At 37.7% G+C, this 23,448-nt stretch overlaps 2 protein-coding genes across 2 annotated transcripts; one reads left to right on the top strand and one right to left on the bottom strand.

Annotated features, from left to right (window-relative positions):
* acanb (aggrecan b) lies at positions 1-13,116 on the top strand. The gene is made up of 18 exons (XM_087312109.1): positions 1-145; positions 4,069-4,151; positions 4,227-4,619; positions 4,721-4,895; positions 5,028-5,155; positions 5,244-5,537; positions 5,811-6,107; positions 6,313-6,496; positions 6,599-6,726; positions 6,817-7,110; positions 7,196-7,264; positions 7,360-8,673; positions 8,763-8,876; positions 9,197-9,355; positions 9,440-9,522; positions 9,628-9,772; positions 9,949-10,131; positions 10,352-13,116. Exons 2-18 carry the CDS (start codon positions 4,076-4,078, stop codon positions 10,435-10,437), a joined length of 4,122 nt encoding a protein of 1,373 aa, XP_087168235.1. The 5' UTR covers positions 1-145; positions 4,069-4,075; the 3' UTR covers positions 10,438-13,116.
* Positions 13,117-18,433: 5,317 nt separating this feature from the next.
* hapln3 (hyaluronan and proteoglycan link protein 3) lies at positions 18,434-23,057 on the bottom strand. The gene is given in 5 exon segments (NM_213101.1): positions 18,434-19,515; positions 20,106-20,408; positions 21,452-21,823; positions 22,402-22,574; positions 23,016-23,057. Coding segments are annotated over 4 exon segments (1,092 nt in total). The 5' UTR covers positions 22,532-22,574; positions 23,016-23,057; the 3' UTR covers positions 18,434-19,228.
* Positions 23,058-23,448: the final 391 nt, after the last annotated feature.

The raw sequence follows: 23,448 nt of genomic DNA, 5'->3' as shown, positions 1-23,448 counted from the left end.
CCCTTTCTGCTCCTGCCTCACTCAGGGAAGGCAAGCAGTCCAAAAACTGCGGGATTTAGACATTTCCCAAATGAAAGATTAATGCAAGACAAAACTACACTGCAAACAACAGCTAAGACTAGAAAGAAGGAACAATATTAGTTTGGTAAGTTTTTTTTTTTTTTTTTAAATATAATAAATATATTTATTAATATATATTCACAAAACTCAAGTAATTTTATTTTCTGTATTTGTGAAGTTTATGTATTCTTGGTTCATTAATATTAAAATTATGTAAAACAAGTTTTAAAATAAGTTTATTAAAATATTTAAATTTGATAAAACATTGCTTCAGACAAAATGTGACTGTGTGTGTGTGTGTGTGTGTGTGTATATATATATATATATATATATATATATATATATATATATATATATATATATATATATATATATATATATATTATTATTATTATTATTATTAATTAGTATTAATTATTTATGTGCTTGCTTTTAAAACCTTTTTTCATAATTAATTTCACTGCTAGCCAATAAATTTTATCTATATAAGTGCATATGTGAAAAATAAATCTTGAATCAGTTATATTGGGGTTTGGGTCATTTATGTGTTTAAGTTAGTAAAAGGAAAGGTTTTCAATGTGGCTTGAGTTTTAGCTATTGTTTCTGCCTATATGATTTTGCATGCAACAAAAGCTGTGTCAAATGGTCCAGGAATTGTGACATGTCTCATGTGTGTATTGACATACTTTCCCTATACAAGTCAGGAGTCCTAGACTTGCTTACCTGTGTGTTTTGAATGTGGACAGTGTTCTGGTCCCGTGGCCCTCTGGGGGTTTGAGTGATTTAGGGCCTCCTGTGGAATAGAGCAGAGTATTTACATTGGCTTTAATGCAGGCCTGAGTCTAAGGCACAGACCACAGCAGGAACAGAGCTCTGCTTATTGGCCTGTGCCTGATGGGAAGAGAACATACCGCACTGGTTGAATGGAGATACTGTGGAAGTTCTCTCTCCACACCTGCATGACAAGACCAGAATATAACTGTAGATGTTGCATTTTATCTATTAAAAAAAATTTGAAAAAGACATTTGAGTAGTCAGATATGTTTATTTCACAAAGACGTGCTTTCTTAGTCATGCTGTGTGCATAAAATGCAGTTACTTGATATATCCTAATTTGATAGAGTCAAATTTGGTTGTCAAAATAATTGATTCCTTAATGGATTCTTGTGAACTAGACAGTAATCTGGTCTTCTTGACAGAAGAGATCCGCAATAAGTCATCTCAGACAGCCGAGTTAGCATATTTCCGTCTATCGAGCAGATGTTGAATGTGGCGCTTCTCACCACACACAACCTATTTGTAAGTGTGTTGGCAGAAGATCTATTGAAAACAACCTAAGTATCTTGAACATGCATTTTTGTCTTTGCATAAGTGCTCATTTACTTGCATAGGAAGTGGTCTATTGTTCTTAGTTCTGGTCTTACTGGCATATAAACCAGTAAAACAGAAGTAAGGCATTAGGGGAGTGAGATAAAAAGCTACTTGACGGGCCGTGCCAGGATGGAGGTCTCCTACAGTCACTCAGTGCATTTAAAACAGCTTGATTCAGAAAACCTGAGCAAAAGCCAGGATGGAAAAATTTAGGAAAAGTGGTGAATGTCGCACTGTTTATCAGCGACCTGAACTTCAGCATTTAAAAATATTACAGAGAAATATTGTGCCACTATCCAACTTGATTTCACAGTAGCCACTGATTAAAATTCAACTTACCAAGTCCAGAACATTTCCTGTGGCACAAACAGTGAACTATTCTTCTTTAGAGAGAGAGACGGGGAGAAAGAGAGTGTACGTGTGAACGTTTAAAAGGGTGAGTGAATTAATGACGTCATGTTTCAAATCGGTTCCAAATTTCCACCCGGAGTACAGTAGCTCAGTCAGGCGGAGTAAAGACTTGGAGAAAGGGAGAAACTCCTTTTGGAATGGCTTAAGTGATTTGCTCAGTCCAGTCAGTGTGCCCTAGAAACATTGGATTAGGAGAAAAAAAGCAAAAAAAAAATGTGCTTTTTAGGAAGGAGTGGGCAACTCTAGTCATGGGAAACCAAGGTCCTGTTAAGGTTTACGCCATCCCTAAGCCAGCACAACAAAAATACATAATGTGTGTCTTCAGGATTGCTGGAATATTACAAGCAGGTGTGTTTTCAACTGTCATCTGTCACACTGACTAAAAATCTAAAGCAAACCATGAGGAAATTTTCATTTTTACATGTGCTTGTTTTGCAATTTACACAGATTTAGACTTTGAAGAGACAGAAAATTTCACTGGAGCATTTGAAAGTTGTGTCTGTCAGCTTTTGAATGCTGTGTCAGCAAGATGATCAGTGGGCAGAGACATGGGCAAACTAATCAGCTGACAGATGCAGCTTTCTCCAGTGTCCATACTCTTGTAAACTGGTCATCAGTAAAGCCAATCACAGTCATCTCTGTTGGGCCACCTATTATGAACACCTAACAACTGCATGATCTCAAAGCTTGACATAATATTTCAAAAACAGTGTTCTCTCATTAAATAAAGACACACAGTTGCATGAATAATAATTATACACCGGTGCACCGTTGAATCCTCACAGCCCTACATTGTCATCATAGGCGATACCAACCCCATATATTTTTAAAACCCAGATGATTATAGAATATAAAGGAGAAAAGATAAAAACTAGCCACTTGTTAGATACAGTGAAAGCTAACAGATGCTAACATTGTGGTAATGGAATTAATAATGAAATTTGTAGAGTGTTTCATGACCCTTTTAAAAGGGATAATTCTGTCCTTTATTTACCTCTGGGACATCTTTGTACCTCATTTGCCTAGAAAGTAGATGGTGTCAAACTGGACTCCTAAAGGTTCACAGTCCTCCAGAGTTTAGCTTAAAATCTTAATAAAACAATCCTTATTCGACAGATCAGGTAGTTTAAGCTTAATGAAAAATTACAGTACATGTGTGAACTAGTGCAGGAAATTAATCAGGGAAGGGAATCTCGTGAGATTTAGTAAAACATTGCCCTCTGAGTAGCTCTCTCTAGCAAGAGAAAACATGTTCTATTCATGTTAGTGTCCTTATTAGTGTCACTTTAAAACTAAGTTCTCAAAATTGTCCACTTTCAAAAAGCCCTTAGAATTAAACATTTAGAGTGCAAGAAAGTTGATTAGTGTCACACACTGTCCCATTTAGAAGAACTCATCCCTATGCCCTAATAATTTTAAAGCTATCATCCTTGAGCTAAGCTCTACAGCAGGGGTGCGCAACCCTGTTCCTGAAGATCCACCTTCCTGCAGATTTCAGTTGAAACCCATATCAAACACATCTGCCTGTATTTATCCAGTGCTGTTCATGTCCCAATTAATTAATTCAGGTGTGTTTAATCAGGGTTGGAGCTTAACTCTGCAGGAAGGTAGATCTGCAAGAACAGGGTTGAGCATCCCTGCTCTACAATAATGACCCTCCAGGAAGTAGTCACCCCTGGTTCTAACGCAAATAATATGGTACTAATGCATGCATTTTAGGGGTTAAGAAACAAAATTGTGCATTTAAGACAGGGCAACACTGCATTGCACAAACACATCTGATCAAACTAATCAGTCAGTCAATGTTTCTTGGAAACCACAAGCATCTGAGTTGCAACTGGACTAAAAGTAAACTCTGCAGGGCTGTAGCACTCAAAGAAGAGTGACAGATTAAATCTCTGATTAAAGTTGTTGTACCACAAAGCTGTGGTTCCCCATCCAGGTCCTGAAATACCCCCAACTCCGCAAAGCGTGTGCGCATATAATAAAATACATCAGATTCATTAATCGACTTAGTAGAGACTCCAAGACCAAAATTGATTGTGTCAGAGGAGGGAGACATCCAAATGTGAACTACAGGGGGTTTGTTCGAGGACCACTGTCATTTATTTCTTCTGTCAGTGCATACTGTTTGGCTGCTTTGTTATATGCTTCACTGTCAAACATTAGTCAAATGTGCATGATGCTGAATTATTAATGTAAAAAACTGTTTCTATATTTCTTAAGGTGAAACATGTCTTTGATTTGGCTCCTGCTGTATATATGCACCCATGGCATTTCTGGCATGATATTATTTGGAGACATGGCTGGTAGGTAAAATATTGGTTATTTTTGTATTGCATTTTTTATTGCTTTAATAATTTAGTTTAAATTATGTTGTACAGATCAAGACAGCACCCTCAGTGTGAGCATCCCTGTGGAACAGCCATTGCGTCCCCTACTTGGGGGGAGCATGGTTATCCCCTGCTACTTTCAGGACATCACCCTCCAGGACCCTGGCACCCTGACCTCCCCTACCAATGCCCCATTGTCCCAGCGCATTAAATGGAGTCATATCCACAAGGGCAAAATATCCCTTATACTGGTTGCCACTGAGGGTCAGGTGCAGGTTGAGACAGAGTACTTGGACAGGGTTCATCTGGTAAACTACCCCATGGTGCCAAGTGATGCTACCATTGAAATCTCAGAACTCCGTTCCCATGATTCTGGCACCTACCGATGTGAGGTCATGCAGGGGATTGACGATAACTATGATTCGGTGGAAATGCAAATACAAGGTAAGGCACTTTAAATCAAGCCCAATTATTTATCGCATAAAGAACTGAAAATGCCATAAATAACTGTTAAATGTCATGTTAAATGGCTCAAATCTTTACAGGCATTGTATTTCACTACCGAGCAATTTCTACCCGATACACATTAACCTTTGAAATGGCAAAAGCAGCCTGCATTCAGAACAGTGCTGTTATCGCAACTCCAGCACAGTTGCAAGCTGCCTATGATGATGGATTCCATCAGTGTGATGCTGGCTGGCTTTCAGACCAAACCGTGAGGTAATGACAATTGTGTTTAACTGCTTGATATGCACAAAAATATAGTATTTAAGTAAAATAATCAACATCCCCTTCAACTTTTCTAAAGAAACAAACTCATAACTATAATAACATTGCATGCATTCTGCTTAGATATCCTATCCATGAACCAAGGGAGCCTTGTTATGGAGACAAAGATAATTTCCCAGGTGTTCGAACATATGGAGTCCGAGACGTCAATGAAACCTATGATGTGTACTGTTTTGCAGAGAAAATGTCAGGTACCTCAGGCATTTCCAAACCTATATGTATCTTGTTTGTGTATTTGTGCTGCTGGGTTTTACTTAATGGACTCTCCTCATCACCTAGGCAGAGTGTTCTACTCTATGTCTGTGGAAAAGTTCACCTTTGCAGATGCTGAAGACCAATGTGCAAAGTTAGGAGCCCAATTAGCTACCACAGGACAGCTGTACCTAGCATGGAAGACTGGCATGGATGTGTGCAACGCTGGCTGGCTTGCAGACAGGAGTGTGCGGTACCCTATAAATATAGCTAGACCCCAATGTGGTGGGGGGCTTTTGGGAGTGCGAACAGTTTACCTGTTTCCAAATCAGACTGGTTATCCATACCCAGACTCCCGCTATGATGCAATCTGTTATGAAGGTAAGCACATAGATCGTAATCAATATTATAGATTTTTGTAAAATATGTCTGCTAAATAATTTACATATCCTACTTATCCTAGTTCCTCATTAAAAGAATAGAATATAATTAATATAAATCATTTTCGTCATCTTCCAGTCAGTTGTATCCCTTCTAGCAGTGACCTCTTTATGATATTGACTAGACTAGAAACTTGAGCATCCAATGATATCTAGGTGTTTTTGTGGTTCAAAAAACCCAGTTCTCACATACACTCTGTTAATTACTTTGCAGATAAAGAAGATAAGGTCTTAATAAAGACCACGCCATTTCCAGAAATATACACTACCACCGAGTCAGTGTTAACAGTGGCTACAGTTACATCAAGCTCTTCAGATTATACAGAACAAGTGACCACTGAAGGAGAGGTTCGTGGCCAAATATTGACAGATGAGCCTTTTAACACAACAAGCACAGAAAGTCCCCTATCTCCACCTCTCAACATAACTGATGTTGAGGAAGACATCATCAATGTGGCCACAGCTCCACCTTCCCTGGAACATGCAATTCCCAGTATCAATGTCACTGCTAGTAAGTGGACTTAATCCAATGTGTCTTGAGATGACCACATTGCAATCAGTCACCTGCACAAATGAAGGACCAAGTATTTTCAAAAAGTTCCTCGGACATTATAATTCTCTTTACTGATTTCGAAAAAAGCTGTTACTTTCATGATAAGACAACAACTTCTTGAAAAGCCCCTTAATAAATATGCTCATATTTTTCCTTGCCCTAGAAATCAAGGGAGTGGTATTCCACTATCGTGCTGAATCTGGGCGCTATGCTTACACTTATGAGGAAGCACAAGATGCTTGTCAGAAACTGGGAGCAGTCATTGCCACTCCTGAGCTCCTTCAGGCTGCTTATGAAGCTGGCCTTCATCAATGCAGTGCAGGTTGGCTACAAGATCAAACTGTCAGGTGAGCATATTTTTACAAAGTGCAGCCCTTTATTTTGTGTCTCTGATAAATTAACTGGTATCAGGGCTCCAATGTATGCATATTGACACTTCCTATGTTTAGATATCCAATTGTGCATCCTCGAAAGAAATGCTCTGGAGATAGTGAGGATGTCCCTGGTGTACGCTCTTACAATGTTAGGCCTGCACATGAACAATATGATGTGTACTGTTACATGGATCAAATAAAGGGTGAGTACTATTTCAAGTTATAAATGCTATTCATGACAATATGGTAAACACATTATTGTATGACATCACTGTTTGGTCTGTATCCTTTAGGAGAGATCTTCCATGTGAGCTCACTAGCTGGCTTTACCTACTATGAAGCTGTTGCCCATTGCAGAAAACTGAGTTCTACTCTTGCCTCAACTGGAGAACTCTATGCAGCGTGGAATCAGGGTTTCCACAAGTGCAGCCCTGGATGGCTGGCTGACCGCAGTGTCCGCTACCCTGTACGTAGCCCAGACTTTGATTGTGGTGGAAACAAAACTGGAGTCCAGACAATTTATGCCCAACCAAACCAAACAGGCTCCCCACATCCATACTCAAGATATGATGCATACTGTTTTAAAGGTATAACAGCTCAATGCGTGTTTGTACAAGTTTGCAATGACAGGCAAGCCAAGGTGTTGATCTCAGATACTTAACTGTTTTTCAGCAAATCTGTCTTTGGGGTTTGATGAAGATATGCTGAATGCTACAGACATAACAATGCTGCAGAGACCTGGTATCAAATGTTTGATAGTTCTGCTTGATACTGCAAATCTTGACTGCATCACTGTCACATTAAGGTGTGCTAACTTTAAATGATTTGTGTTACAGTTCGTCCAATTGTCCCTCCCTTGTTTGTGGACATGTCTGGATCTGGATCTGGATATGCATCTGCATCTACATCTGGATCAGGCTCAGACTCAGATTCAGCCTCAGGCTCGGCATCAGGTGTTCCTGATTCTAGTTCCGGTTACATATCAGGAAGCGGTATAGCCAGTGGTAGTGCATCCGGTTCTGGCCAAAGTGGTGATGGATCAGGTTTCATTGTGAGGTACCAAGAAGGTACAGATGCACTCATGTGGTCTTCTGCCTCAGGTAGTGCTTCAGAGGCTAAAGATGGCAGTGGTAGCGGTATTATCATTACTTCGGGAATACAATCAGGGGACCAAGAATCAGGAGAGGAGTCTGGACACTTTGAAGTGGCTAGTGGTCTTCCATCTGGACTTGGCAGTGGAATTAGTGGTTCAGGAACAAGTGGGTTCTTCAGTGGTGAAGAATCAAGTGGATCAGGCTTCTTCAGTGTGTCATTTGTAGACACAAAAATGATTGACCTTACTCCAAGAGCCTCTGGAGAGCAGGAATTGTCTGGTTTTTACACTGCTGAAAGTGGGTTTCCATCTGGTTCTGGATCTGGTTCTGGCTTTGAAACTGGTTCTGCCATTGGATTTGAATCAAACTCTGCCCTTGGATCTGGTTCTGGCTTTGAAACTGGCTCTGCCATTGGATTTGAATCAAACTCTGCCTCTGCTTTTGGATCTGGCTCTTCCTCTGGATTTGAATCTAGCTCTGCCTTTGGATTTGGATCTGGCTCTGCCTCTGGATTTGGATCTGGCATTGCCTCTGGAATTGAATCTAGCCCTGCCTCTGCATTTGGATCAAGCTCTGCTTCTGGATTTGGATCTAGCTCTGCCATTGGGTTAGAATCAAGCTCAGCCTCTGTCTTTAAATCCGTCTCTGTCACTGGAACATCAGGATATCCTAATCATCCTTCAGGCGAGGTGTCTGAAAACATTCAGAGACAAGATGGAGAGATGATTATTTTTACAGATGATGAGGTCACTGAGTTGACGTTAAGGCCCACAGCTGGAACAGAACAGGGTCGTGGATCGGTAGAGATCAGTGGTGAGGGCAGTACTCCAGAACCTTACACAGAAGATTCCATATCAGTTTCAAATAGTACTTCACATGAATCAAATGACCTCCTACCAGAAAGAGATGAGAAAATTAGTGTCACCATGGAGGCTTTTGATGTGACTGACAAGTCACCTCTGATTACCACCCCAACTAACATCCCTGTACTCACCACTCCATCTTCAGCTTCACTTCAAATGCCAAAATCGACAATGAATCCATCTGTTAATGAAGGTAATAACTCAACTACAATATCTTACTTTTTATTATTTTACCGTTGTACAGAATCTACATTATAACATTTGAAAATTAATCTTTGGCAGCTCCATCTGACCCCTGTGATCCAAACCCCTGTGGTCAAGGTCTATGCTCTTTACAAGATGGAGTTGCTTTATGTCAGTGTCATTCAGGATTCAGTGGAGAAAACTGCTCAGTGTGTAAGTGAAAAGTCATTTATAGAACATGTAAAAGGTAACCATTCAAATATGCCATGATTTTCAAACCACACATCTTCATTTCCTTTGTTTTTTTACTGTCTTGTTACTTCCTATGAGTAAGGGTATAATTCAAAGCCATTTAATTACATTAAATTCTAAGCTTTTAGAGTGAATATATGTTGACTATTTACTACGACATTTAATGTGGACAAATTTTTTCTTACAAATACAGAGTGCAGAGCAGTGAAACGCATAGGAAATGTGTGAATTGAGATGCAAGCCACCCCTTTAAAAATACCTTTTCTCTTCTGTGTTTTCAGTGGTACAGGGATGTGCTGAAGGGTGGATGGAGTTCATGGGCAGCTGTTACATTCATTTTGATGAGCGTGAGACTTGGACCAGTGCTGAGCAACACTGTCAAGAGCTAAACTCTCACCTAGTTAGCATATCCTCCCAACAAGAACAAGAGTTTGTAAAAAGTGAGTCGAAAGTCATTTCTAATACAATTTTGTACCTGTTTTGTGATCTACATGAAAGTGCTTGTACATTTCTGTATGCTATAGCTCAAGCTCAAGATTATCAGTGGATAGGGCTAAATGATAAGGATGTGCAAAACGAGTTCCGTTGGACAGATGGAAGTCCTTTGGTGAGACCAACTTCTCCTGACATTCTTCCCAAACAAAGTGACGTATTTGACCTGAGGCATCTAAATTATGTAATTGTTTCAACCTGTGCTATTTTTGTTTTACAGGAATATGAAAACTGGAGACCCAATCAGCCAGATAATTACTTTAGCACAGGAGAAGATTGTGTTGTAATGATATGGCATGAGAATGGCCAGTGGAATGATGTACCTTGCAACTACCATCTTCCTTTCACTTGCAAGAGTGAACCTGGTAAGAAGAGGTGATAGATAAGAACTTCACCGCCAACTCGATTAGCTATGCTAGCCATTAGCCTATCAAACCAGCTACATGCCAAGTCATTATTTCAATCATTATGTTGTATTGTTATTATAGTGGAGCTACATTACTATTTCCAAATTTATTTTGCTATTATGTTTTTATTGTAGTCACATGTTCAACACCTCCTGAGGTGCAGAATGCACGGATGCTTGGGAACAGCAAAGATCGCTACCCAGTTAATTCTTTCATTCGATACCAGTGTAACAGTGGGTTTACACAGCGCCACCTTTCTGTGGTGCGCTGTTTACCAGATGGTCAGTGGGAAAAGCCTCGAGTTGAATGCATAAGGGGTAAGTATTTACCACACAAACTAAAATACAAAGTTTTAGGAGAGTTGTGACCTAATGCACCCGAGTACTGCAAGGACCCATAATTCCCAGTACTGAAAGGAGTCATGGCAGGAGTAGGTGGGGGTGGGAAATCACTGCTTAAAGTTATGCTTTGTGGAGTGAAGTTCCATTTCAAATATCTAAAAAGTCATCTGTGCAAATGTTTTACCTCCCTCAACAGGCATAGAAAACAACAGGCTAAGGAAAAGATCCCTGTATATACGTCCCAAGGCAGTCAACAGTCGGACGTGGAGGAAGGTCCTGTAAAGAAAAGTACACACACACTTCAAAACATCCAGAGGACTATTATTAATAAAAATCATCTGTACAGAAGCCTTATTTACACAGAAGAAAACCTCAAGAGAACAACCTAATGTATAATGACAAACTTCACTGTAGTCCACCTGGCTGATTGGTTTACAAGTTTACTGCTCAGAGCTCTGTTGGGGAGAAGAAAGATAGATATCTGGGTTTATTTAAATTTATTTAAAAAGAATAGTATTTCTCCATTTTTTGTACAGAACTGCTGAGTCAGGAATGATCTGATCTATGAAGAACAGACAAAATAGCACAGAGTGCTCCTTGAGTTTTCAATTTAACCTATTATTACGTACATATCATTTAGTCCTTAAAGTAAAAATCAAGAATTATTCAAGGAAATTATTCTGCATTAGTGCAAACATTTTTAAAGGTTTCCCCGGTGATGCTAATGCTTACTTGTATGAACATTACCTCACAAACAATAAGCATGGTTACTTCCTGGTTTTTGATAAGCCAGCTTGAGCATTTCTGGTGATCTATCTGTTTTCAAGATATCATTCTATACAAGCTGCCTTCAAGATCTGTCTTGGGTCAACAATCCAAAAGAAACCAACTATAAACAGTGTTGCGCACTAGATGAGTAACACAGCGCGCTACATCACTTTTTTAAAACTTAAACACACTGTGACATCTGTGGCGGTAGTCATCTTGGAGATATTTGAACTATATTAATGCTAGAAGTATTTAACAGACTAGGTAATGTTGAGCTTTACAATAATCATGCTATTAAAGCTACCTCTGAAAATTGAAGATACCGCAACTCTGACAAGTGATGTTTCACTGGAAAATTTTCAGCTGGCTTGTATTACTTCTGAGGTACTTTGGAATGGTCCATGCATACAGCAAGCTTGCACAAACGATGATCAGTGTCTATTTTCGGAGTGGTATACTTGTTACTTACTGAACCTGGAACAGTATATACTCCCAGCAGACACAGGATGTCAAAATGACATCATATTGGCGTTGTATCCCAACGTCGGACAGACACTGCATTTTGGTTACTTTCAAATGGAACTTAAAAACAACAACATATCAATGTCTAATGAGGTTACAGCTTAATCTTGTGTGGACGTTACCACTATAACGTCTATTTTGGTTGCCATACCTGACAAATAAATGTCAATATTTGACGTCAAAATGACGTTGGTTTAGATCAGGGGCGCCTGCAGGATTTTATTCCAAGGTACGCACAAATCCAGCACCGCCCCGCCCCCTTCCGCCAATCATGTCAAGAAACACTGATGCTTGCTGTCAAAGGCTGCATTATTCAAGGGCATATGTTAAAACATAACTTGTTTCCTTTTTAATTTTAATATTTCGCTGAAATCTAAATGTAATAAGCACATAAGTACCAAGGAAAAATCAGATGCTCAAGACATAATCTTTAAAATTATGACATATTGAAAAATTTGCCAATATATGACAGAAAATTGTGAGAAAATACAATTAGAGAAGCATTAATTAAATCCTTTCCACTGACCGAACAAACTCGGTAGAACAAACTGGGTTGGAAGTGTGAGACAATTCAAAAACTCGTGAGAATGGAGATGTCTGCTTATTTATGCCAGTCTGTCAGATAAACTTGTTTAAAACACCTGGAAGGGTAGCTGTTCGGCCGCGTAGCAGCTAAATCTGATCTGTCTGATGAAACAGACAGGTTCCCCGGTTCAGGTGCTGTTAATGAGACTGCAGTCTCCACCCCGTGCGGGAAATCAGTATTCGTCTCATTAGTTTTAGGCCTTTTTTCCAAATGTCTCAATTAAGTTTAGCTCAATTTAGTTTTAAAGAGCGTTTACTCATTTTAACCTTGTTTCAAACAATAGCTATCTAATGGTGATTTTTAGGTGCGGAAACACCGCCAGTAAAACTAAAGCCAATAGATTTCTTTACCCATCTCCCACCATGCAAGTGCATACACACTTTAAAACACACACCTTTTTGTTGTCATTCCTTCTTGCCTTGTCAGTATATTGTATTGTATACTGTTTAATAATCATTTTAAATTATGGAATAAATAAATTTAAAAAGCGGCATTAAATCGCGCCCTCTCATGGTAGGTCCGCACAGTGCGTACAGCCGTACGCCTGCAGGCGCCACTGGTTTAGATCACTTTCCAACACAACCTAAAATCAACAAAGTTAATGTCATTTCACATCATTATTGGACATCATAGATTGACCTAAATCGAACCTAATATTAACGTCTTATGACGTTGTGTGTCTGCTGGGCTGCCAAGAATGTTTTGAAAACGAAAGGTAAATTAATAGGCAATTGCATCATCACATGACATCACACTCTGCATATGAGTGGTGTCAACAGAACTTATAATGCATCAAAAGTACAAAGGTATGCAATTCGAGACATAGCCTAAAAACTTTTTAAAGGCCGCTTCCCAGTGCGCATGGATCTGTTTCCCATGTACTTCTGCTATTGGTTATAAAAACAGCTTTTTTCTCTTGTTCTTTGTAGAAGCACAGTAAGAGTACTCTGGAGCATTTTTATTGCTTAGAACTAATGTTTGCATTTGGATGTATTAGGACCAAGCTTACTTTAGCTTAACTTTGAGGTTCATATATTTTCATGTGGTAACATTGGCCTTGCATTCCTTGTTATTTTTATACAATTAAAAAAAAAAAAAAGAAATCACAAACGGTTGTAGGTAATATTGGCCCTACAAGCATGCACAGATCTGCCAGAAATACTGTACCATTCGGAAAAGTTTGGCTTACAGTTTTTCAACATACAGTACTATGATTTGGATGCAATCCTTATACTTTTTAAGACCTTCCTGCTGATTTCAGCTCCTACCTTGACACACACACCTGAACCAATTAATTTGGACCTGAACAGCACTTGGTAATTACAGGCAGGTGTGTTTGATATGGGTTGCAATTGAAATCTGCAGAAAGGTAGATCTTTAAGCTGCAGTCGCACTGTACTTTTCTCCCCATAGACTTCCATTCATACGCAGGCTAATGCGTCAGACCAGAAACGCAAGGTCGTGCGTCAACTTTCGCAGATCGCTGCGTTGGAAAGTTCAAGCTTGGTTAACTCTGACCTACAAAATCACATCACTTGAGTGCGTGAGACAAATCGAGGATCAAAACATGACCTCTCTTGACAGAAAATTTAAATATGCAGCTTAAGCTGCAGTCATACTGGAGTTTGAGCTTGTGAAATTCTTTCGTACAGCGCTGTGAAAAGAGGCGGGATTAAACAAGATGAGTAGTCAATTAAAAAAGCGACCAATTCCTGTAAAGAGAGGCTATGTTTTGATCCTTGATTGGTCTCAAACAGTGAAGTGATGCAATTTTGCAGGTCAGAGTTCACCAAGCTTGAACTTTTCAACGCAGGTATCTGCAAAACTTGTCGCATGACCTTGTGTTTCCAGTCTGGCACATTTGCGTGCGTATGAATGGAAGTCAATGGGGACTTAAGTCCAGTGTGAACGCTGCTTTAGAAACAGGGTTTTGTCAACCCTGATTAAGACATGTAGTATGCAAATTGGGACAAAGTCCAAAGAAAATTAGGTATAATGAACATGACAAAAGGCTTTAATGACCACAGCTGGACGCAATTACACTTAAGTACTGTAGTATTTCAAATACATTAATTAAGATGTCTTTTTTACTTGTCTTGTTGTTTGTTGTAGTTTAAATGTCTTGTATCTTTCTGTGAAACTGTGAAAGACAAATTCCCCAGCTTCTTCTAGACTAGCTTGCATAGTATACAAGTGTTCACTCAGATTAGAAAGACATAATTCCCAGTATACAGTAGCTGTAATGATAAAACTATATTTGTGACAATTCTGTCACTGACCTTACTGTAATTCAGTAGCATTTATTTCATGTGCAATCTATTCACTTTTTCTTAATTATCTCACAAGGCAAGATAATTCGACTTGGCCTTCATAATGAAGTCATAACAGTCTTTTAGAATTCCGTACCTATCAAACTTTGTATATGTCTGTACCCATATGCAAATGAGTGCACAAGAACAAAAGAGTTTTAACATGGTCTCAAAATATATGTTTACCTAATAAGCCAATACACAAAATGTCCCTAACAGTGATTGACAGAATTGCTCTGTTCCCGGCAATGTCCATCTTGTGCACTCTGTCACCATCAGCTCAATGCTGAGCTCATACATGTACCCCTGAAATAAACAGACTAAATGTGTGTGAATTAAAGTGTTTTTCAATATCATCATCTAATTCTTTTAAAGAATCATTCTTTTCCACACAACGCTGGTTTTGTTCTAGTTTAGTGATGATTTTGTTCAGTTCTGAATGTTATAGAAGGAAATTATTCACGGTAATCATGCAGCGTAGTCAAAACGATTAGCTTTTATCATTTTTAGACAACACACACGACATCAATATTTGATGTGCTAAATTTAATTGAATAACCCTGATTCTTCTGACTATTTGTCATTTTCTGAAGAAAAAAAAGTAACCGAATAACATTATCACACTATAGAAAACTGAATATGCTACTCAAGCTTATGCCTATCAAATCCAGTAAACCCATAGAAACTGAGCATTGTCAAGTGTTTTCTAAAATAGCCGAAAATGTTGAGGCAGGTCAAAATGGGACATGGGGAAAACATTACAAACTTCTAAAAACTTAATTATACAACAAACAACAAAGTACCTACTTCATGACATTTTCTCAGGGGGAAATGAGAAGCTAAAAGTGTATGAATATCCCACTCTTACCTAAAACTGTGCATCTTTATGCGTTTAGCGAAGTGGAAAAACCAAACTGAGAAAACACTGCTGGCTTTTCATGTGCTTTTCCTCCCCTGCCTTCCATCCATGTTTGGGAAGCAGGTGTAAACAGGGCATATCCTTGACGCCAATGGATCATGAAATCCTGTGGAAAGGGTGGCATAATCATTAGACCTACCCACCAAATCTGGTTTAAAGAATAAACAGCTTAAGTTTGTTTTTGAATCTTGTTGATTTAGCTTTACTGCGGGAACTCTGACGTATCTACAGTAGCGCGCCCTCTGTTGGTCACGTATGCAAATCCACTGTCGCGTTGAATCACACACTGGGTGGCATTGTGGATGGAATTATTTCTGCGATGGAAGTATTTTCATTCATTGATTTCAATGAATTAAAGAAAAGGAAAAATGATATTGTCTCAGTGGGCAGTCATTTTATGCATTCAATAAAATAAAACAAACAAACAAACAAACAAGCAAAAAGACACAAAAAAGTATCAAACACATTGCTTTAAGCTTTTATTAATCTGTATATACAGATTGTATATCTCTGGGGTCAGAAAGTTCCTAAAAGATAAAACTATCCTGAATTATAATGCTAATGTGTTTTTTTTTATAAGGAAAATGGAGGTTATTGCACTGTTAATTGCAGAGCTTCTCTATTTAAAAAAGAAGGGGAAAACCCTGCATGTTTTGAAAGAGATCAAGCCTCAGATAAGAACAAGTCATGCAAAAGCAACCTAAAAGTAACTTACTGCATTACTTTACATTAAAAGTAACTAAGTAGCACGATTAGTTACTACTTTTGTATGTGTATGGGTATGCGTTTTGGTATGTGTATGCATTATGCTTATTCTTTAGATAAGCTACTAGTTACTTTGAAGTAAAAAAGAAATTTTCTATTGTTAATATTTAACTTTTTTTTCCATTTTTACCATTGACTTTTGAAGGTAAATGAAGGTACACAATTGTTCCCATAAAAAAAAAGATACATAAGTGTTGGCCAACACCTTCTTTATAACAATATCTCTTTAAATAACTACTGCTGAAGGTGATTTTATGAATAATTTCCATATTAAAACAAGAATCATCATTTAAAAGCATGACTTTAAAGAAACTCATAAATATTACTTATTAAGTTCTTTAATACGAAAAAAAAACGATAGTAAACTAAACATTTAAGGCGTTTTTAATGCACATTTGTTAGGCATTTTCTGATAAATACATTTTTATTATTGATATGCACGTGAGCTGGCAAAAGTCCAGCTTATGCAAAGTGTTCATGCAGACATTATAGTACTGTAAAACCAATCAAACATTATGCATATCTCGTTACAATACTATTGCATAATTCAATTTCTTTTTTAAAATATAGTTCATTAAATTAACTTTTGAGTGATCACAAAGGTCTTATCTTGCTTTGTATTGTAGGAGAATGTATTTCTGTAACATTTTTGTGAAAAGTGTTGTGAAATGATATGCACAAATAGATATTTTGATTTATGTTAAAAGATATTAAATAAATGTATTTAATGTTTTAGATTTACTGAAAATAAATTGAGGTATTTTGGATATAGCAAAATGCCTTTTAATAGTTCTTGAAGAAACACATTTGACACTATTAAGGTAGAAACTGTCTTGTCACTGTAGTGGTACCTCCATAGATCAGATTTGTACTTTTGATGAAGGTACGATAATGTATCTGCAGGTTTTAAAAACCAAAGATAAATTTTGGTTTCCCATGGTACAAATCAGGTCCTTAAAGGTGCAAACTGCAATGGTTCAAATTAGTTTCTTTGTCTTAAGGTACAATTCTGTTCCATGAAAAGGCACTGCCCCCATGACAAGGGTTTGTACCTTCTTTGGTACAACATATACTATTTTTTTCTGAGAGTGTGCAGTAGTTTTTAGATTAAATATTAAATATTTGAAATGTCTCAAAGTAAACACACATACACAATTTCAGTTGGTAAAAAAAACTATTTATTGAATTTATTTTACAGGAAATTGAGCTTTTTGGATGAAGATGTCTCATATAATAGTAAAAAGTCATGCATATAAATGCGATACCAGTAGATGTCACTGATCAGCTGATTTCAATCCATTAAAATTCGACATATCTCAAGCAAATGGATCATAAATGTTTTTAAAGATAGACCAATCACCAAATTTATGACTTAGCCTTAAAACACGATTCACCATTAAACCCTCTTATGAAAAATAACCATTGTTTTACTAAAAAGGAAGCATGGCTTTTGCAATTAAACCACAAATTATTAATCTAACCGTAGTTGAACCATATTTGTTATAAAACTGCCATTATACAAATGGTAATCAATACCCACACACACACACACACACACACACAAAATTAAGTGTTTTTATATTGTACTATTTTATTAATAAAATCATGATTATTTTCATAAGGGATGGAACAAAAGTGTGCTTTACCCTTCATGTTTTAAGTTTTGAATAAGTAAATCAGCGCTGAGAATGTAATTTTGCCAAAAAGTAGAAACATTTTAGAAGAATTTCAGGACATATCATATCAAGCCAACATAGATATGTATATATAGATAGATGCCACTTTCGACAGCCATCTTTAAACAGTCAATGTGCTGCTACTTACAATAAAAATCAATGCGTTTTCAAAGAAGCTAAAACATTGTGCAGCTTCTTTTTGTAAAAATTACATCTAAAGGGTAGGATCACCTAAAAGTGACATTTATGTCATAATTTACTCATCCTCCACTTGTTTTAAACATGTTTGAGTATCTTTCTTTCTACTGAACACAAAAGAGATTATGAAAAATGTAGAAAACCAGTAGCCATTGACTTAAACAGTGTTTTTTGTTCCCAATATTGATGTCAATGGTTACCGGTCTCCAACATTCTTTGTTTTGTGTTCAACAAAAGAAAGATATTTATAAAATGAATGAGGAAATGGTCATGTTTGGGGGAACTATCCCTCTAAATTACACAGTGTTTTTAAAATATGTAATCATACAATATGATCTCATGTTGTAGTATGCTAACATTAGTTTGTTATAATCATTTGTTGAAGTCTTGTATATTGTTTATTAAGTGTTATCAAGTGTTTACCGACTAACTTTGACCATTGGCATATAGCTTATTTAGCAAGCCAGGCTCATTCTGAATACGTACCCCTATATACATTTCTGGAGAAAGCAAAATAAGTTCCAGGAGCTAAGTTTTTTTTTTTTCACGAATCCACCAGAGGCTGCTGTGAACGCTTTTTCAGATCTCAAATTCCTCTGACGAGTGCCATTTGCGCCACTGTTGACTCACTGACTTGCTGACTGACCAATTATTCTTTGGGTTTTGTCTCACCTGCATTCTGGAACCATTTTTCACCAGTCTCAAACCCCGTCATCATGGTTGACTCTGCTCTGCGTCTCAAGTCTGCCGACGTACGTGTCAAGCTACCGGTAACTGGTAACAGCAGAACGTCCATATGGTAATAGTATCAGGATGCAGCCTTTATGATGCAAGCTGAAATTGCATCACTCAGCAATGCAATGTCAGACGCAAGGCACTCAATAGAGTGAATGATGTCACTGTGACAGGTGGGCTTAGGTTAGCCCATTAAAAAGCATTAGATGCAGCTCAGATTGTACTGCACCAGGTCTGCATCCAGACCCCTCTCCCATATGGAGGTAAGAGGTCTGCTGGTAAGCGAGAAAAGGAAGTCATACCGCCCCATTTCATTCGTTTTAAAGATGATATGCAGTCATACGTAGCTCTGGCTACATAATTCATGATCTCCAGAAATGTATATAGGGCCACATTTTCAGAATGAGCCTATGTTGTTATTTAGCATCCCATTTAAAAGACCCTAATGAGGCATCTATGTATACACATCTATATCAAATAAAGACACATACAGTAACAAACACAATAATATGATTCGAATATCAGTAGTGTAGAAAAAGTACTAAACTGTCCCATTCCACAGAAGTGTTTATACATATTACATGTATTATAGAGTTTACCAGTGGACTTTGTAGCAATACACGCCATGTTTTAAATGTTTGGGAGGAAAGCCAAAACTGCGCACTCCTGGTTCTGATGTACCACAGTTCATCCTGGGGTGAACGATCGGGTAACGTACACTACCATCAGCCAACCAGCCCGCGTCGCACTGATCCAATCCCACAAACCTCCAGGCGGCGTATAACTGGCCAACTTTAGCAATATGACCTCCGTCGGTCTGACAGGCCTCCACCGCCTCACTGAAATTTAGTTTAATGGGATGCTGCAGAAAGTAGACCTCACCTGAAGTTGAAGAAAGATATAAGGTAACTTTTCACGTGATGCTAAAAATTCAGCTTTAAATGACTAGAATTAATTTATTAATTATTAATATTAATACATATTAAATATTAGAATTAATATTTTAAATATTAAATAATAAATATTAGAATTAATTTATTATATTAATATAATAATATTATAATATTCATTTTAATCATAGGATTTAATTATTAATTTTATCTTAATTTAATACTATTTTACAACTTTGTCTTTTTTTCTTCATGTTTTATGTATAAAACATCACTAAACGAATCGAATGCCAATCCAGGACAAAATCTAAATACAACTGACATCAAGGCGAACAGCTTTTAAATATTTGCATGACTGATTCAAATGGAAAAGTTCATGAATTCTTGCTAGCAGGTTCATCCAACTTGTCAACATCAACAAATAGTCATAAAATAACAACATTTTTCAGAATGAAAATTACAGCCACATGTACAGTAACCTTAGGAGAATCTACCAGGAAATTTCATGGAGCCAAAGTTGGAAACAGTTGGACACTGAACTTAAATGAATCTTCCTCAGCTAAATATATACAAACATTTTACCTCTTATAGATGCAGTGAAGCAGAAGGCATCAAACCGATCTAGATCTTTGTCTCGAATGCCATAGCTCCTTACACCAGCTGCCATGTTGGTGCCTCCACAGGCCACTCGGGGCACTGAGACAGGATATTGAGCCGTCCCGTCAGTGAGCCATCCAGCGTTACACCAATCCAGCCCCTCTTCCCAAGCAGCAAACAGCTGTTCAAAGGTGGCCAGGTGTGCATCCTGCTTCTCACAGGCTTCTTTTGCCTCGTGATAGTTCATCAAATAGCGCCCCTTGGAGGAGTAATAGGGGAACACCACACCTGTGGAGTGCAAAATGAGAAATTGACGGATGCTCTTTATTCTGTTGCTTTGAGAGTATTTTGTAGACCTATAGTCAATCAATTGTTTGGCAATTATATTTTCTATATAATAATCTAAAAACAAACATTTTATAAAAATGTGATCTATAGTTAGGTTATATATGTGTGTGTGTGTGTGTGTGTGTGTGTGTGTGTGTGTGAGCAAAACTTTGTTATATTCTGTAATCTTTTGATGAGAAAGCTTTAAGTTTGGAAGACAGACATTTGTAGAATAAGACAAATATTATAAACTTGCTTAAATCCTACTAAATTTGAGGATTTTAAGTAAAACATTTTATTCATTCATTTTCTTGTCGGCTTAGTCCCTTTATTAATCCGGGGTTGCCACAGCGGAATGAACCGCCAACTTATCCAGCAAGTTTTTACGCAGCGGATGCTCCTCCAGCCGCAACCCATCTCTGGGAAATAAAATATTTTACTTGCTAATTAATTATTTTATAAATAATTATTTCACAATTAGAAAATAAGAATGCATTTCCAAACTAAATAATTTGTGTAATATAAAAACCAACACATTATTTCATAACTTAATCATATAAGTAGGCCTAATTGTTAGTAATAAAACTCAAAAATGATATATTTTGTTTGATGTGCTAATTCTACATTTTATGTTTATGTTAGGTGGCGCAGTGGGTAGCACGTCAATATGATCAACTTGACCATAGTGTGTTAGTGTGTGTAAATAAGTGTGTATGGATGTTTCCTGATGGGTTGCAGCTGGAAGGGTATCCGCTGTGTAAAAACATTTGCTAGATAAGTTGGCGGTTCATTCTGCTGTGGCGACCCCTGATTAATAAAGGGACTAAGCCGAAAAGAAAATGAATGAATTAATGAATGTTTATGTTAATATACTAATCATGAGCCTATATTGATAAGAGTATTTAATGTTATTAATAATAATAATAGCCTACAACATCTATAGAATTGTGGCTGTTTTAGTGTAAAGGTAATGAAGGACTATAAGGTTTTTTTCTATGACTGACCTCGAAACTTCAGCTGCATGGTGACGCTCTCGTCCTCCAGACCATCTATAATTTCGCACCGGTAGCGGCCGGTATCGTCGGACTGTAGCGGGTTGATGACGAGAGACGCGTCGCCCGGAGCGCTACGCCGGAGCCGCACGCGTCCTTTGAAGTCTCCGTAACTCCGGTGACGTGTGCCGATGGCAACCATGACGTCATGTTCCTGGCCTTCGCCGTTCACGGGTTGCCAGAACCACTTGACCCGCGTCCTGCGGGGCGCACTGAGCGCGGGCTCGTAGCGGTAATGACACGGCAGCGTCACGTTACTGCCCTGAACAGCGGACACCAGAGTCTCCGGGGATTCAACATGAAGACGGATCTTGTGTAAGTAAACTAAAACAAACAATAAAGGCATGTATGAATATGTGAAAAATTAGTTGCATTTTAAAGCTCATTTCTCATTTTATTAGTTTTTTTTCCAGTTAATTAAATATAATTTTAAACATAAAAAAGCATAAGATTTTTAAAAAGCAGAATAAAACGTAATGCATTTTTGAAGAATATAGGCTAGTCAACATTTAAAGCGCATCAAAACCTTTCTTCAAAGTTGTCACAAAACTATTGAATTCCTATTCTCTAGTTTTTGAAAAGGTTTTTTTATTCACTTCAAATGTTGACTACACCTCATGGGCTATTCAAATAGCCTATATCCAGGTTCGTATTTAACCAAATAAAAATACACAGGAGTTCTTTATAAAATATTTTTTATTGGACTCAGTGGTTTCATGAAAAACTTTTAACATCCATGGCCATTCAAAAAATATTCTTAAAAAATTGATAATAAATGTTTAGGAATTTGGGGAACCAAAAAGTTTTAAGGCCTATAGCCTATGGCATCACAGTGAAGGCCACGTTTTGATTGTACCACAAACCTTTATTTTTAAGTGCAACACATAAACAAATAAACATACTCTCCCCATTGCCGTTGCTGTTTCCATTTCCAACTATGTCCTGATAATAATAGCCATTGGAGAATCGCTGCGCTAAGCTTCCGAGGACCAGGTGAATAAGAAGAACCAGCAGATGGCGTACAATCCACATATTCACAGTCTTTCCCAGTGTCCCGTACACTTCCAACAGGATCCTTGAATTTTATGACAAGGCGAGATATATGTAAAAACAAATCAACAAACAATTCAAACGCAACATACGTTACTTATATGGTAGCATTTGTGTACTAAAACACAGTGATTTGATTTGCTCGTCATGGCCTGGGTTATATATCATCAGCTTCTATAAACACTAAGTTGCTGCTGAATAGACGAGAAGCAAAAGTAATAAGGATACATCAAGCCTACATCAAGCTGTTAAACATTACGCGACATTTAAAGAAGTTGTAAGACAGTAATAGACGACAATGATAAAACTTAGGCTAACGTTACAAACAATCAAATTAAAAACACAAATAGGCAAACTATAGCCATGATGACCGAGCCCGCATCGATTCATTTAGCAATATAGTCAACGTTCATAGAATCGTTAACAAACACATTTATCAAACAACGAAGGCATTTTCGCAACTTACCAATGTCAAATAGTTTCTCAGGCTCCTTTTGCTACAACTACCCTGTTCATCGTCCGAGGTGAGGAATAATAGTCTCTCTCTCTCTCTCTCTCTCTCTCTCTCTCTCTCTCTCTCTCGCTCTCTCTCTCTCTCTCTCTCTCTCTCTCTCTCTCTCCTTCCCTCTCTCTGTAATAATATTGTGGTGACGTCACTTAGGCATGTCTTTTGAAGTTCTCCAGCTCGCGAACAATAATAATTGTGGGGTCTACAAAGCAGTCGAGCTGCCGTCCATCATCACGGTATAATTTTACAGCACAAGGTGAGTTGATGGTTTCCCAAACCTGGAGCTTCATGAGTTCAAGGTGGAAGCCAAAATATATGCACTCATGTCTCGTTATGCGGGTTTAACACACAAAAAATCCATTCTTATAATGGCCGGAGTGAATGTCTAATA

The sequence above is a fragment of the Danio rerio genome, chromosome 25 (assembly GCF_052040795.2).
Source record: "Danio rerio strain M-AB ecotype USA chromosome 25, GRCz13ab, whole genome shotgun sequence".
Classification (NCBI taxonomy): Eukaryota; Metazoa; Chordata; class Actinopteri; order Cypriniformes; family Danionidae; genus Danio; species Danio rerio.
Note: the sequence above shows the minus strand (reverse complement) of the source record. Positions and strands in the feature narration are given on the sequence as shown.

Bases quoted from the DNA above. Each gene is read 5' to 3' on its own strand.
- acanb (XM_087312109.1), top strand. From the start codon at position 4,076: ATGTCTTTGATTTGGCTCCTGCTGTATATATGCACCCATGGCATTTCT. The intron at 6,108-6,312 runs GTAAGTGGACTT...TCCTTGCCCTAG, and splicing joins CAGTATCAATGTCACTGCTA to AAATCAAGGGAGTGGTATTC. The intron at 6,727-6,816 runs GTGAGTACTATT...TGTATCCTTTAG, and splicing joins TTACATGGATCAAATAAAGG to GAGAGATCTTCCATGTGAGC.